The 16,400-nt window shown below is 39.2% G+C and overlaps 1 protein-coding gene across 1 annotated transcript; it reads right to left on the bottom strand.

Moving 5' to 3' along the window:
• Positions 1-1,009: 1,009 nt before the first annotated feature.
• chrna2b (cholinergic receptor, nicotinic, alpha 2b (neuronal)) lies at positions 1,010-12,398 on the bottom strand. The gene is made up of 6 exons (XM_059355717.1): positions 11,657-12,398; positions 6,922-7,073; positions 4,581-4,625; positions 4,326-4,435; positions 1,707-2,859; positions 1,010-1,157 (listed from the first exon to the last, which is right to left on the bottom strand). The coding sequence occupies exons 1-6, from the start codon at positions 11,721-11,723 to the stop codon at positions 1,032-1,034; spliced, it is 1,653 nt and encodes a 550-aa protein (XP_059211700.1). The 5' UTR covers positions 11,724-12,398; the 3' UTR covers positions 1,010-1,031.
• Positions 12,399-16,400: the final 4,002 nt, after the last annotated feature.

The raw sequence follows: 16,400 nt of genomic DNA, 5'->3' as shown, positions 1-16,400 counted from the left end.
AGGGACTTTCCACACAACTCAATAACTGCTATATATATGAGTTTTTAAAGGTTTCATGAGGGTATTTATTACATAGTATAGTCATTCAAAAAATTGTAATCATGGCAGCATGGCCAGAAATAAAAACCTGGTAAAAAATTAAATAAATAAAATGGATTCCCCCCCAAATAGCACAAATGGCCCCAGTTTAAGTATATTATCGACTCCCAGTGCAGCATGCCACTGATGTTCCAAATCAAAAAAAAAGTTGAGACACTTCTAAAAAGGTAAAGGCCATCCCTGTGTGGTTTTCCCTCTAGATTGGATTGTGTGCCCCGCCCTGATTAGTTTCACCTTTACCTCATAAGCACAACTTCCCCGTTAGCTTCACCATCTTCGTTGTTGCGTGGTGTTCTGGTTCATCTGCCGGCTGCCTGTGAGACTGTTATCTTCTTTATTAAATCAGCATCAGAGTCTGTGTTATGGTTCTTTCTGTCTGTGCTGCTTCATCAGCCACAACACACAAGTTTACATCTGGGCAAACACCAAATTGACATAGCAGTTGGTACGCACTACACACTGAATTTTAACATCATATTTAGACTGAATAGTATGTTAGTATGCAGTTTCACAGCCATTATAAAACATTGGCACATTAACATACTAACATGCTAAATCTCACATTGCGCTAAACATTAGCATTTACTGCTCTGAACATGTTAGCATGCTAACGTTGGCTTTAAGGTCAAACCTAACTGAAATAACAGTTATGCTGAGTAAGTACACCTGAGGCCAACAGTGCAACTTAGTCGGATCAAAGTTGAGCGAGGCGACAAACTGAGTCTGAGATAGCCTAAAATAGCCACTGAACAGAGGATAAACCCTTTCCCTGCCCCAGTTATAAGAATCTAAAATCATAGACTTTTGGTTTGTTGGTGTGTGTTGGTCTGCAGTAATACTTGTCACATTCCAGGTGTTGCAGTAGAGTTCAGCTACATTTTGAAGGTCAAACATCACTAACTAGTGGTGGTTATGGATTCTTTTCACACAAGCTAGATCATGCCGGCTAGCCAAGGGGGTAGGAAGAGTCCAATGGTCCCGAGCAGGCACACGATAATGAACATCCACAGGAAGATGCGGTCAATCACCATGGCCACATATTTCCAATCCTCTTTCACCTGTGCATAATTAAGAGCAACAGAGAGAAAACAAATTGAGAAAAAGTAACGCATACATTTCATATATATTTGTTCATAAAAACATCTAGTAGTAAGGGAGCAACATTATCATTCATTTGGAATGGACAAAGTCAGATGGAAAAAATAAGTCAAATATTCACTGTCTAGCTTTGTGTTTGGTCTCTACCACCTCCTGAGGAATATTTCTGGTTCTTTTGGCGCTAAATGCTCCGCAATGTTCACCAGCGTCAAAGGTCTCTGCTGTTTCTGGCTTTTTCAGTTGTGGTTTCAATTGCTGGGGAGTATACTGTACTTTAAGATCAAAGAAATCTTAAAGAGATTCTCACATTCACTGGGCTGAAGGAAAATCTTTGACTTGACATTTGTATTAGCCATAAAAAAAATAAAAATTGGCAAACAGGAAATTCACATGGGCACATAATCCATGTATTGTGAGAAAGTTTTTAAAGGCCAAAAATGACGCCATTGACAGGTACCTTTTAAGTGCCATTTTGATAACTACAGATGTGATATTTTATTGATACTTACGCTGAAGTCGGCATCCTCAGCCCTCAGATGGTCTGCGATGTAGTGCACCCCTTCCAGAGCGCGTATAACACTTGGTGAAAGCAGGAATGTTGAGTCTGTGTTATCAACTTTAGCCGGCCTCTGAGTGGGATTGACCCTGACCCCTGCTAAATGTCTGTTTGTCCCTGCAGCCCCCTCCTGCCGGCTCTGGCTGGTTTTCTGCTGCGGCGGGGGGGTCGACCCTGGAGGTCTTGGCGAAGGAGGGCGGAAGGAAAAATATGACGTCAGTGTTCCCAGCTCTAAATCCTCATAAGAGCTTCTCTCTGGGTCTTCTGTCGTGGTCCCGTCTCTTAACCAGTTCGCCGAGGTGCTGATGCAGTTGCCAGATTTGTACCCGGCTATCCGGCCCTGCCGCCGCTCCAGCGCCGCTTCCTGCTGCAGCAGCAGCAGCCTCCGTCGCCGGCCATCTGGCGCGGGCCGTCGCATGAACAGCCAGCGTGGGATCAGGTCCAGGAACACGGAGTGGACCCAGCGGGGCATCTTGTGAGTGCTGGGAGAGCGGTGGTGCACGTTGAGCACAAAGACGGTGATGACAATGGACAGGGTGACGAAAATCATAGTGAAAAGGAGGTACTCGCCGATAAGCGGGATGACGAGGGATGTGGACGGTATGATCTCAGTTATAAGGAGGAGGAAGACAGTGAGGGACAGCAGCACGGAGATGCAAAGCGTGATCTTCTCGCCACAGTCTGAGGGCAGATAGAAAACCAGAACAGTGAGACAAGAGATGAGCAAACAGGGGATGATGAGGTTGATGGTGTAAAACAAGGGAAGCCTCCGAATGATGAAGAAGTAGGTGATGTCTGGGTAGATCTCATGGCAGCAGTCATATTTCTTTGTATTGTATGTCCCCACGGCGTTGATGATGGCCCATTCGCCGCTCTCCCAGTAGTTGTTCAAGTCCACAGTGTTTTCAGTTCTCTCCAGGTCAATCTTGGCCTTGTCGTACGTCCAGGAGCCAAATTTCATCTTACAGTTCTGCTGATCGAAGGGGAAGAAGGTGACGTCGATGCTGCAGGAGCTCTTGTAAATGGCAGGAGGGACCCAGCGCACTTTCCCGTTGTAGAATAGGTGAGCCTTCGTCATGTGGGTCACGGCAAACTCTCCGTCAGCGCTGAGAAAAGCAGAAGATGTGACATGAGTGTTGGTGTATGACACATCAGTTTTAATATCTAGGAATAAAGGCTAAAACAGCAGATAAACAATCAAATCCTGCTTCTCTGACCCCTCCTGCCGAGAAAATTATCTTTTCTTACTTTTAAAAACTACGCAGCAAAAGGGCATTGTGATGTCTCAATATTAATCTTCTCCATCATTTCTCCTCCATTCATCCCTTTAATGGCGATAATAGCTTTTGCTAAGGCGTTATCATTCCATCAGTTTCACACCTTTTTTAAATTGCACTTAGAGATTGTGATTACACTGACTCCATGGAGCAGAACTCCATCACCAGCTCTCTCGGTTTAATCTCCATGAGGTGGATTTAGGCTAAGGGAGAAGTTCCTTAAAGCCTATTTCACAATAGATTAACACTGAAGCAACACACGTATGAAGGTTGTCTTCATTTTCATAAATAACATCATCATAACAAGATAGAATATAAAAATGTTACAATTTGAGACAGGAAGAACTGTTTGACTTTGAGGTGCAGGATGTTTTATCATCACTAGATGGCGCTGCTTTCATACCAGACACCATCCACTAAAGAGGCATCAGTTTGAACCAATTTATCATCCTGAGTGAAGCTGTTACTCTTGTCTTAAGCTCGGCTGCTACTTTGTTACAAGCACCAACTGTAGTATGCTGAAAGAAGAAGTCATTTATTTTTATTACCTTTTCTGTGCAGTAGACAGAAATAGTGGGTTTGACCTGATCATGAAATGGATTAGAGAACTTGCTTATGTTGAGTAGAGCTGAAAAGATTTGTCAATTAATTGGTTCCCTGGACAAACAGAATATTAATCAGTAAGTTTAGTAATCAATGTATCTATTCAAGCAAAATAAATGCAATCAAATATCTTCTTAAAGCTTCTCAGACAATATTTGATGTTTTTCTTTATTCTTTACCATAAACTTTGGTTTTTGGACAATAAAAGTAATTTGAGCAACTCTGGGAGACTATAAATGCAATCATTCACTATTTTTTTTTACATTCTTAAGGCATTTTCCCATTTAATTTTAATAACACTAAGATTCATCAGTATGTTTTGTCCTAAATAAACTTCTTCTCTATAGAGTTATATGAGTACTAAGATGTATTATAATCATTAATTGAGTTACTTTGTATCTTTTTAATTATTTTTTGACTTACTGACACGATTTGATTGAGTTCAAGGTGAACATCAGTCTAACCAATCTTTGCAGCACACTCATTGGATGACTGGTTGATTGAGGCAGCTCTGATGTGTCTTATTTATGGAAGACTGATGTTGCTGCTCTTTGTGTGAATACATATTTTAGCAGTATGTGTACAGTGTGTGGAGGTTTTTCTAATTTTCAAGAAATTCTATAGACGGACTTTAACAATTAAACAATCAATCAATAGAAGACGACAGAATAAACAATGAAATATGTACTCACTTGTTGTAGAGGACGATGTCTGGCACCCATATCAGCTCTGACGGCACTCTTATTGACGTCACATTGTCGTATTCAGACGGTTTCCAGCGAAGTTTGTAGTCATTCCACTCCTGAGAGACACAAACAACGTGTTGAGGCGCTGTAATCCCTAATTAATAATACGTCGTCGTATCCTGAACATTATATATTACCAGATCCCCACTGAGAACAAAAAAATCTTAATAATAAATCAAATCTGACACACATTCTTCTGACCTGTTTAAGCCACACGTTGGTTGTCATCATTTGGTTCTTCTCATCCTAGCAGACAGACGGAGAGACACAGAGTTAAGGCTGTCAACTCAGGCCAGAGGAATATGTGAGAGAGGTTCTTGGAGGTTTGTCAAAGCAGAGCCAAATATAGCTTGCAGCAACTTTACTTCAATAACTTGATGGATGTGAAGTGTTCTGTAACAATTTTTTCCCTCTGTGACGGGGCAGAGGATACATAATCTAGTTTTCCTAAGTTTGTTTTTGCTATTATATACAAAATTACAAAACATACTGTTGGATAAGCACTTGTAGAGTAAAACTGAGAGGATAAAGTTGCAGTTCCTTATGTTTAAGTTAGCATAGAGAGTATTATAAGGGTGCAACAATTAAGTCACTAATTATATATATACTTGATTTAACCAGAAAAAAATCTCTTTTCCAAGAGAGACCTGGCCAAGAAAGCAGCACAAAAAAAGACAAGTTACAAAATGTAAACACAGTTATCATAACAATTACATACAATTACAGCCATCACAACAACACTGAAGGAGCCTCAGTAGAGACTGAAAGGAGCAGTCACACAGACCAAGGGAAATTATTTCTTTATCCTTTAGAATCGATTTAAATTCACTGATTGTGATCAACTCAGACAATTTCAATTCCTTTTGCAAATTGTTCCATGATAAAGGGGCGGCGTAACTAAAAGCTTTTTTTACCTAATTCAGTTCTCACTCTTGGCACCAGCATCTGTACAATGATTTGCGAGCTTAGACCATGTTTAGTTTTGTTTCGACACATGTATGCACACAGGTAAGAGGGAAGCAGCCCACTCAATTGCAATGATTGTTTTACATGTAAGTAAAGTTTAACCCTTTATCAGGCAAAGAACTACATTTGGTAACTTCAGGTAATATTTCTAGAAGAAAGTTGCAAATTTACTAGATTAAAGTGGCAAATCTGCGTGAAAAAATTGCAGATTTACGAGAAAAGATTCGCCACTTTAAATCTCATAAATCTGCACATTTTTTTCTCGTAGATTTGACACTTTAATCTCGTAAACTTTTTCTCAAAATATTGTTTTCGTATGTTTTGTATGGGTTAAGTAGTTTTCTTATTTTGCCATATGAATATGTATAATTTAGAAAATTATTGTATTTTTTTTTATGTCTGGGCCATTATGATAACATTAAGCAGAAAACTATGTTAATTCCACTGCAAGAGAAGCTTGATGTTGAGAAAATAACTGCATATATAGCAGTATCGGCATCTGCAATTGACCAAAACTAGTTGGAAAATATTAGCTTGACAAATATAGAAAAAAAAAAATCTGGCATCTGTGGTTATTGCACATTAAAGTAGAACCAGACAGATATATCAGTTGACAGATATTATCGGCCGATATTGGCCTATTAAAGGCATATCGGTATCAGTGTACATGCTGTCTGATATGTGCCGTTATGAAAACTTTTTTCACAATATATAATGCAGAAAATGTTGCATAACGTGATATAAAAACGGTGTTAGCTATTCATTTTTTTTAATCATCAACAATTGACTTAAACTGAACAGTAATGATGTTTATTTAGCGATTTATTTTATTCCCATTTTCTCAGTTACCATTCATATAATTGACTGACAATGGAATGCATTGTTTGTATAATGTATATATTAATTAAAACAATGTATATTAAATACTATTTAATAAAGTTTTATGTTTGAGAAAGTAGCTCTCTGGGTACATTTACAGAGTGGTGAAAAATTGGTGCACAATCCACATGGATGGATGGATGGATGGATGGATGGATGGATGGATGGATGGATGGATGGATGGATGGATGGATGGATGGATGGATGGATGGATGGATGGATGGATGGATGGATGGATGGATGGATGGATGGATAGATAGATAGATAGATAGATAGATAGATAGATAGATAGATAGATAGATAGATAGATAGATAGATAGATACTTTATTTATCCCGAGGGAAATTCAAGAAAAAAAAGGCCTATTTGCATTACAGCTCAAAGAATTACTATATCGACCACTATATCGGTTAACAATTAATTTCCCCCTCTAAAATCAGTATCTTTCTGGCTCTACTTTAAAGTAAACTAAAATGTCTTCAGTCTGACCCTGAAACTTTGAAAGTCCATCAAAGTATAAAATCCACATCTTCAGTAAAACAAATGGCTTCTTTTGAAAGATGAGGGAACAGAGATTATATCATCCATTGTGAGGTCCTTGGTTCACATCTAAATCAGCAGCTGTCACATCTCCAGTGACAGCTTGTGTGTTTAATAATGTCTTTATGTTCTGTATGAACCGGGCGATGATGACTCACCACATCAATGAGCTGTGCTATGGACAGTCCGAACTTGACGATGACCACATCGGAGATGTTCGGCACGGGCCTCGACCACTTGTTGTAACCTGCGAACAGCGTCTTGAAGAGCTCATCCTCAGCGTGAGAGTGGGTCTTCTCGTGACAAAGAACTGCGGAAACAGACTTTTCATTAAAGGTATATTCTCTTTTTTAAACATTTATAGAGGACAGATGCAATAGAGAGAGTAATGGAATAGATAAATTGGTCACATTTATTTAACACTGTACAAATGAAAACTCCAGATTCTATTAAATTTCACTACCATTGTCTTTTTTTCACAATTTAAATATGTATTTAATAGATCCATTAAAAGTTCTTGTAACTTTTTATTGGAGTTTGCCATTGAACATTTCAGTGTCAGTGTCAGTACAAATGCCCTTTTGACATTTCGGTTTTAACTTGTGGCTTGTCCTTTTGGCATTTAGCAGTTAATCACAAATATATGTAAAATAAGCACTGTGGAAGAGGACAGGTGTAAGTTGCTCAGTTTATAGGCATCATATTAATGTTGTGTCACTTGTGTCGGCTCTAATCCTCACCTAAATCTACAGTCTATGACTTAACCACGAGTAAATCACACTGGCATTATATTGTGGCTTTTGGGTGTTTTGCACAGCTCGTGTTTCAGCACAGACCTCTACTCTAAACATATACGTCCTAATCCTTATCAACTTTTCCGCATCATAGCAAATCTTTTGATCTCTTGATTTGAACTCCCCCTGTGGGTTGTCTGCTAAACCCTCTGGAGGTGAGCAGGTGGAGAAATATCTCCCTCTGCAGCAACATTTCAGCTGCAACCTCTCTTTATCTCTCAAACGTTATTATTATGGATGTGTGGCTTCGCAACGAGAGGTGGCTTAATCAAATTGATTCTGAATACGCAGTCTAGACACATTTGCGTACAAGCTCAGACTGAGTCACTGTATTATTTTTCTGCAGAATGAATAGCATTGACATAGACAGTAAATCCCGCCCCTCTGGGATTACAGATCCCACCTTCATCAATGTAGTCAGAGTCAATTACACACATCATTGCTTGCTTGTGTTAAGTGGAGGTGAGCTAATTTCTCACCAGTGAAGGGTGTTTATTGTCGAGCTGTCTGTCACTCTGTGTTACAGCCGATGCATGAAACAATTAACTCAGTTTTCACTTAAAGCAGAGACTGATGGCAGCGTGTTTACATTTGTGTATACTATAACCTGAGTGATTCTGGACTTCTGAAACCAGTATTTGACATTTTAGGGCGATCAATTGGCAGAAATGGAGTCTAATATCCATAATTATGTTTCCATTAGTGAATATTCACCTGAAACGTTGAATCATTAGGTTTTTGTTAGCTGAGAATGAGTCTTCATATCTACGTAGGAAGCGGGTCCTCCTTTACAGAGTCGGCCATGTTGCACCACCATGTTTCTACAGCAGCCTAGAATGGACAATTCAAACACTTTCTCTTTCACGTTTTCATGTTGCCTGAAGGCCACCAAAGTTCTCTGACATGCTTGAAAAGGAAGGGGTGACTGGTAGCAATAAAATGTAAAATGCTTCCTCAATCATTTAGTTTGTGTAATTTTGTGACTTATGGTGTTTTAGATGTGTTCTGCAAGATATCTCCCCCTCCCCCCCCCCCCCCCCCCCCCCCCCCCCCCCCCCAATGGAGGCTGGTCTGGTGGCTTTGACTAGAGCATATAACAGCTTCAGTTTTCCCACGAAAACTTAAACAAGGTGGTCTGGTGGTAAGGTAAAGCTGTGAAAATATTCTGAATACATTGTTCACTTAAACTGAAGTGGGCCTTTTTTCCAAGTGGCTTAAATACATTTAGCTTCTGCCCCTGTCCAAGGCATCACGTAGCTTCTGTGTTGATACTCCTGTCTGCTTCTCCAAACTCGGGGCCTAACGACCACCATCTGCTGTGGATAATACACTGACTGTGGATAGGTACCTCACACAACCCCACTTCAATAAATCCAAACTATCCCTTTAAAGTACATAAAGATAATTTATCTTATAAGCAAACATCTTATTGCAGCTTCTCTCTAGAGATTTATACGAGGAAATGTTAAAGTACAGTATCACACCGAGGCCAAACCTCAAGAATCAATTAAAAAATCAATAGTGGGTTTACATGCCATTAACACCCACTGCCTCAGGATCTCTGTTGTGTAAAGGTATAATGCTAACCAATGACATGAGCTTCCATCAAAATCCTAAAACAAGACCCTGGACCACCTCCATCTGACAGCCGTCATGGCTGCTTAGCTGGGGCCACGTCATTATCTGACCACGGCTGAGCTGAAGCTGTGATGACAACCCCTAACTGACAGTCCAGTGGAGGATAACCAGCCGAGGGGCTTAAATGTTTCATGGAGTTAACCTGAGGGATGCATGCAAATCTGTTTAAATGATTTATTGCCTATGCTAATTCTTTGGCTTGAGGGTCTTTAACAGGGAAAGCCTGGACAAATATACAGATGAATCCTCTATAGAACACAGCTGCCTTTCTAATGTGGTGTAATGTGTGTGGATTCCATGTCAAGTCACAATTTAGGCAGTCGTTTTAGCAATAGTTTGGGGGAAAAAAATAGTAAATACTCTGAAATCAGGGTTAATTTGCAAATGGTGCACATGGGCCCATCTCCTGCCATCGTGAACTAATTTCATTCTGCAAACAAGCAGGCACCAGAGACTTCTTATCTGCTGTCAGGGCGGCGCACCTTCATCTGTCCGTGCACCTGGGAAAGACCAGATGCGGGGCTTACAAAAAAAATGGCTCCTGGGTGCCATAGATCAAAGACTCCTGCCAGCGGAGACTTGAAATGAGATGACACCTCCAACATCCAGCACACTGCTGCTGCTCATGTTGGATTGTGGCCAAGCCCCTTGGCGAGGTGTATGGAACACTGACCAGTTTAGATGATCGAGTCAGCAGCTTCTCAAGCCAGAGGCGCTCTCGTGAAATTGGGCTGTCAAATATTTAAGAGTAAAATAAAAAAAGTTCACTTAAAAACATCATGCAACAATTTTCCGTGACTAAAATTGCGGGATTTGAGCCAGAAAGGTGATCTCTATCAGTGACATAATGAGTTGATATTGGCACGAGATCAAGCACCTGCACACCTGATTACTGTTGCATGTCAACATGGAGGGAGGGGGACATACAATCTAGAGTGCATTCATGTTTAAACTCTCTCTCACGTACACCACAAGAAGACATGTTATCTCAGACCTCTTAGTGAGCACTAGTTTATGCCTACCACTCTTACTTGCATTTGGGGGAAGAACTCATAAATATCCATGTAGAAGCTCCTGAATTGATAAATAGAGTCGTCCTGAGTTCCCCTGTCAAGCTTGATGGACTTAAAGTCAAACTAAAATTAACTTGTCCATCTAATGACACTGTGATGTCCACAAAATATTATTTAGGGTTTAACCCTGTCCTCTTGATGTGCACAAGGGATGCAGTATAATAAGGAAAATTAAACAATTTGGCTTGACCTTTTACTCTTTGGTTGAAGTCTAAAACCTGCTCCAAACTCTGACTGCAAATGTGCATCTTTGTCTTGTCCATTTCTGTTTTTTAGAAATCTGTGACCGTTAACACCCACTGAAATTATAACTATGGTGACTAAGCTATTATAGCATAATGTGTGGAATATTTTCTCACACTGTTTTGAGGATTTGTGATTTTTAGTGAAGAGCAGCTGCATCTCTCTTAGAATTTATAAATTTGCATGGTTAAGGATTACAGCCAGAGTTTATTGGCTTATATTGGCCTTTCACAGATATATTGATATCCATCAGTATCAGCATGTATGTTGTCCGATATGCGCCGATATGAAAACTTTTTTCAACAGAACATTTGACATAGAAAACAATGCCTTGGTTAGTTAAAATGGTGTTCATTTTAAAAGCTTTTTTTTTTAATGGTCAGCAAATGCCTGATACCTAACATCCTGCACTGTTTATTTTGCTTTCTATTTTCTAAATTTTCATTTGTAGAAATGCAATTAGTTGGTAATTATATATATTGTGTGTTTAAATTATAATGATGTATAATAATGTAAAATATTTTTTAATAAAGCGATTTAAATCAAGAAGATCCTAACCCTTTGCAGAGTAATTTCGGTGGGTTGGGTTCTATTATGGGTACCAAACTCTCTGGTGGTAACAGAGAGAAGCTAGCTAGTCCATTTATTTTATGTATATTTACCACACTAGCCTTGTAATATGTTTAATTAAAACTAAAGTGGAGGATGGAGGTCTTGCTGTATACAGTGGTAAAACTGGTTTCATTAAAAAAATAATTTCTACTTGTCACAGTATAAAAATAAATGTATAAGGACTTTACACAAGAGATAAGGTAACTTTGGATAGGCGCGAGGGAGGATTTAACTAAAATTTGAGAAAGGCATTATGGGAGTTTTGCGTGAAAGTGCGCGGGTATTGAGACTGAAAGGTAAGTTAACATTTTACTCCTTTTAAGTCGAGTAACTTTTTATTAATTCGACGTTATCACTCAATGTTGCCTAAATGTTAAGTAGCACCCTGCCTGTCGTAGAGTTAGTCTTTTAATGTGGGAAAATGTCGGTTTAAACGTGACATTTTCAAGTTACCTGCCGTAACGACAACGGCGACGTGTTTATGTAGTCCTCCGTTTACGGAAGCACGATAAAATATTTTAAAAAGTACTTACCTGACTGACACAAGAGTAGTGAGCAGAGGAAAGCGGTCCTCACAGAGAACAGGTGGTTGTGTCCCATTTTGCACTCTGCTGGTAAACAGTCCAACTTCACTGGAGAGCACCGAGGTGTTTCCGTCCGCTGTCAAAACGTTACCTTGAAACCGTGATTTGTGAGCAAAATCTGTCATCTTCGCAGCTGGGAGGCATATCAGGACAACTTCACCACTACTGTCCGTATAGTTGCGTTTACATCTGTGGGCGGGGTGTGAGTATGACGGTACTCTGGCTGAATAACTTTACTGATTTTCTCCTAAAGCTCTGCATGTATCACTCTTTACACTTTAGCTCTGCTTACTCGCTCTCACCCTGCAATGAACCTCTTGTTTCCGCGCTCCCACAGCCTGTCCGCGCATTAAGTCGGTGAGCCATCCGGTGCTGAATCAGGGAGCGGCACACTGTAGCTTACCTAAATGTGCTTGCAGATTTAACTATCACTTCTTAATACTGCCTATAGAAATCAAGAAATGATTTTCCGGAAAATAGTCCTGTTTGTTGCTTTGTATTCATTATCCAAACAATTCCACGTTTTTACGCACGGTGCCAAGAATTTACGCGTCCTTGGTGACCTAATTTAAGACTTCAATATCCATTTAAAAATGCTTAAATAATCTCATTTTCCATGATTGAAGCATGAAGCTTTGTGAGTAATCACTCTGGTCTATCAGGTCCGCACAACCGCATCATCCACTGTGAGAAGACAGGACACATCTGAGTACTTCACGTCTTTCATCCGGTGCCTATAACGGTCCCTCCTCCTCCTCCTTTCTCTCTCTCGCTCACTCTTTCACACACGCGCACATGCACACACAGAGTTCACAGTAAAAGTAGGAACTTGCATGCATGGGAAATAATCAAGCAATCTCCAATTTCACCTAGTTTGCTCCAGAAGAGTAAATACTAATTGTGTATTTGTTCTGTGAGACATTAAAGGGTAAATAAGTAGTGTAAATAAGTGACACATGCAGCTGAATCACCCATAGGATATTTCTGTGGGAGACAGCTAGAGGGCAGACTAGGTGAATAAATATTCCTTGTGAAGTTCTAGTCCCCCTAAAATTTTGATGTATGAAGAAAATTTGAAAGCATGGCATTCAATTCAGAAAACAAAATATTTATTGTTTGTTGCTGTGTACAAGATAAAGCATACGTCATTGAACAAATTCATAATATTACACATTTTAGTTAATAGAAGAGCATTTCCTCACACGATTCCAGCTAGGGTTTAAGAGAGAATAGCAGAATAGAGCTGGATACACAACAAAAGTGTGTTTCTCACATTTGAACAAGTATATCCAGCTATTTTTTCTTTTCTGATCTAAAAGTTTATATTTTGTGTAAAATCTCACATTCCTTTAAACAATGTGCAGGTTCAAAAGTGCTGTGTACATAAGCAACCATACACAAGAAAACTTGATAAAGCCCTTAACCCATTGACGTCTGAAACGCCTGTAAAAACTCTGGGCGATTTTAAAATAACCCCCTAAAACCTGCAGTTTTTCTGGAAATTCAACAGAAGTGTCAACGCTTCTACTAAATAATAGATTTTTCAGCCTCTGTAGCAGATAGTAATGAAATTCAAAAAGTATTTGAGAGCTTATACAAATACTACAAAACGATGTATCCGCTTTCCAGGCTTCAATGGGTTAAAAGCTTTATCAAGTTTTCTTATGTATGGTGTCTTGAATTGTCTAATTGTTTACAATAGATTGTCTTCCACATATTGCTGCATAGTTTTCTCCAAACAGCAGAGAACAATACTTTATAACAATGCATCACAGTCTTCCTCCTTATTTTGTTGCAAAAACAAAATGTCCACAGGAACACACTACTCATCTTAAGCGCATCTCGGCTTCCATTCTCACCCTGGAACCAGATGGCCGATCCATAGCTCCCTCTGAAGAAAACTAACAGAGCCATTATGTTTGGTCTCTGAAGGCCAATCTCGTTTGATCCATATCACTCAACTGGCTTTAAACCTGCCCCACATACTGTTACCACATTTGACCTTAGCCAATTCCACAAATAATGTCTGGCTGGAGACAATATTCGAGACTTTGACTTTGTTGAAAGGGAAACCTTTTTTTTATATACCCAACAATTATTTTTTGCTGTGTTCTCATCTTTCTCTCAAATTTCCTGTCAGTTTTTCTTTTTTTTAAGCAGTGGTTCCCAAACTGGGCAGCACACAGTCTGCCTTTATCATTGTCCCTTTTAGTCAGTTCTTTTCTTTTCTCTTTGCTGATCCTGCCCCAATATCATCCATAACCACAAAATATAATTTAAAAAATAAAATCTCTGAAGAAAACTCGCTTTCTTACTTCTTTCTACAAACTTTACCTGGGAAAATTGTAAACATATCCTATTCCAGGCGTGCTATAAACTGTTTAATCTGACTTTGTGGGGTAGGTCATATAGAGGCATTAAAGAGGTATTACAGAGGTATTAAATTGAGACTATTTCATAACCAGTTAAAATCTTGTTGTCCTGTTGCTTTAACCATGTTGATTCCTACAGAAGATAATTACTGACTCTGTCACATTGTTGTATCTCAGAGCTCCAAAGCACAAATAGATAAATTAATTCAAATATAGACTTGCAGGAAGGTTTATTTCCCTTATTTTCGGTCTCACACAGGATACCAAACATCCTCACCAAGTTGGAGGATGACATGAGAGTCTCTTCATCCTTTCCTTAACGATGAATTTTGGCAATGTCTTTCAGCTGCCTGGTGAATGAAGCATGCAGGGCCTGCGATGAGATCTCCAGCCTGTTGGCTATGTCCGCTGCAGCACGGAGCATGTCTTCAAAGGCCAAGGACTCTTCTCTGATTCTGCTCCGGAAAGACGTACAATCCAGGTCACCAAGTGGAGGGACGGGAGGGAAGAAACGGGCAGATGTGGAGAGAGAGACAGAGTAAGTGAAAGAGGAGCTGAGGATATTAAATACATTATAGGGAGGGTGATGCATGTGGTTGCTGTTACAGCTGGTTACGTAATAGGAAAGATTGTCTAAAGAGGAAAATATATAACATATATATGATACAAAGTATGACAGAGACAACGAGAGGGTCATTTTGCAAACACTGGGCGATACGGCCAAAATCTTCCATCCCAATGTAGGTCATGTGAAACGTCGTTAACAATAAAATACATACATATAATCACAATAAAGCATGTTTTTTGGTAATTCTAAAATAAATAGTCTAAATGATTTAACCACATGGTAAACCCTTTGTATTCCTCTGTGTGGATTATATATATTTATATCAAACTTGTGGATTATATACTCACTATTTCTCATTTGATTGAGCACTTTAGGGCCAAATAAACACTTTCAAGTCAAAATATTCGGAACAAAATATTTTCATCTATACACTGCATATAAATAGAGAGTAATTAGAGGGAGACAATAGTTTGATTTAACTACACCGGGGTATTCCCATAAGCAGATTTCTTGAGTGCTGGCATGCAGAAGTCAATAAAGTAATAATAAACTATAAATTAATTGAAAAATAAGAAAATCTTGCACATTGCGGTTGAAAAACCTGACTAAGAAAATATTTCACAACAGGTTTTTAGAGAAATTTGCTTGTTATCAATTTAGACAACGCATTTTGCAGTTTGCAAGCCAGCATGGTTTTGGCTATTGCGACTTACCCATTACTGACCCACAATCTTTTGCACAGCATTTCTATGAGCAAGTGTAACTGTACTACTGCAAAGACAGCTGCAGCATGAAGTGAAAGTAAACAGGGAAAGTATGTGATTTAAAGCACAACGCTTGTTGTGAGCAGTTTCATGGAGCAACTTTTTTCTTTCGAGTGTAGTTCCGACATAAAACTGCTGACGACAAGGTCTGTGGATTATCTTGAGTAACGGGGTCATGACTTCTGGAAAGAGATAGTTAGTATAGTTTTGTGGCACTCGTCACAAAGTGCCACCTAGTTCCATTATATTCAAGAGAAGGCCGACATCTCTACCGTTGATACAGAAAAGACATGTATTTTATATTTTGGGGTGAACTGCCCCTTTTAAAGAACCTGCTGCTGCATATCAGGTGAATTATTGGATTTAGATTTATTCATCTCCAGAGATTATTTTCATTTATTTGTTAATTGCTTCTCAGTTAATTGTTTGTTTTTAAAATGTCAGAGAATAGTAGAACATGCCCATCACAAAATCCCAGAGCCCAAGGTGAATTCTTCAATTAGCTTGTTTTGTCCAACAAACACTTTAAAATCCAAATATATTCAATTTGCAAAGACAGCGGGGATAGTCTCCAGCCACCCATGACCTGAGTTTGGACCAGCGGTTAAGGATAATGATTGAATAAAACAGAGACAAGCAGCAAATCTTGACATTTGAGAGCAGGGAAATTGCGAATGTGTGGCATTTTTGCATAATAAACGTTCTTAAAATACAATCAGTTTTTTTGTGTTTGAACACTTTGAACTGTGACCACACATACTGTATGTTACAGCAGTTGTTAGAAGAAACAGAAGCCTGGATACCCATCTAGACAAGTAGAGACACAATGCAAGAGCCTTACATTGATATTAATACTTGCTTATTTCCTGTGATTGACATGTGCATTATGAAAGACAGATGCTCTGTTGTAAAAAGGGAAACCAATGCATGTCTCTGCTGTCATCTAAACACATTTCGTGTTTATGTCTTCAGTACACCAACAAAAGAGA

This window comes from Centropristis striata, chromosome 18, assembly GCF_030273125.1.
Source record: "Centropristis striata isolate RG_2023a ecotype Rhode Island chromosome 18, C.striata_1.0, whole genome shotgun sequence".
NCBI classification, from domain to species: Eukaryota; Metazoa; Chordata; class Actinopteri; order Perciformes; family Serranidae; genus Centropristis; species Centropristis striata.
The sequence above is the reverse complement of the archived record's forward strand: the minus strand, read 5'-3'. Positions and strand labels throughout refer to the sequence as shown.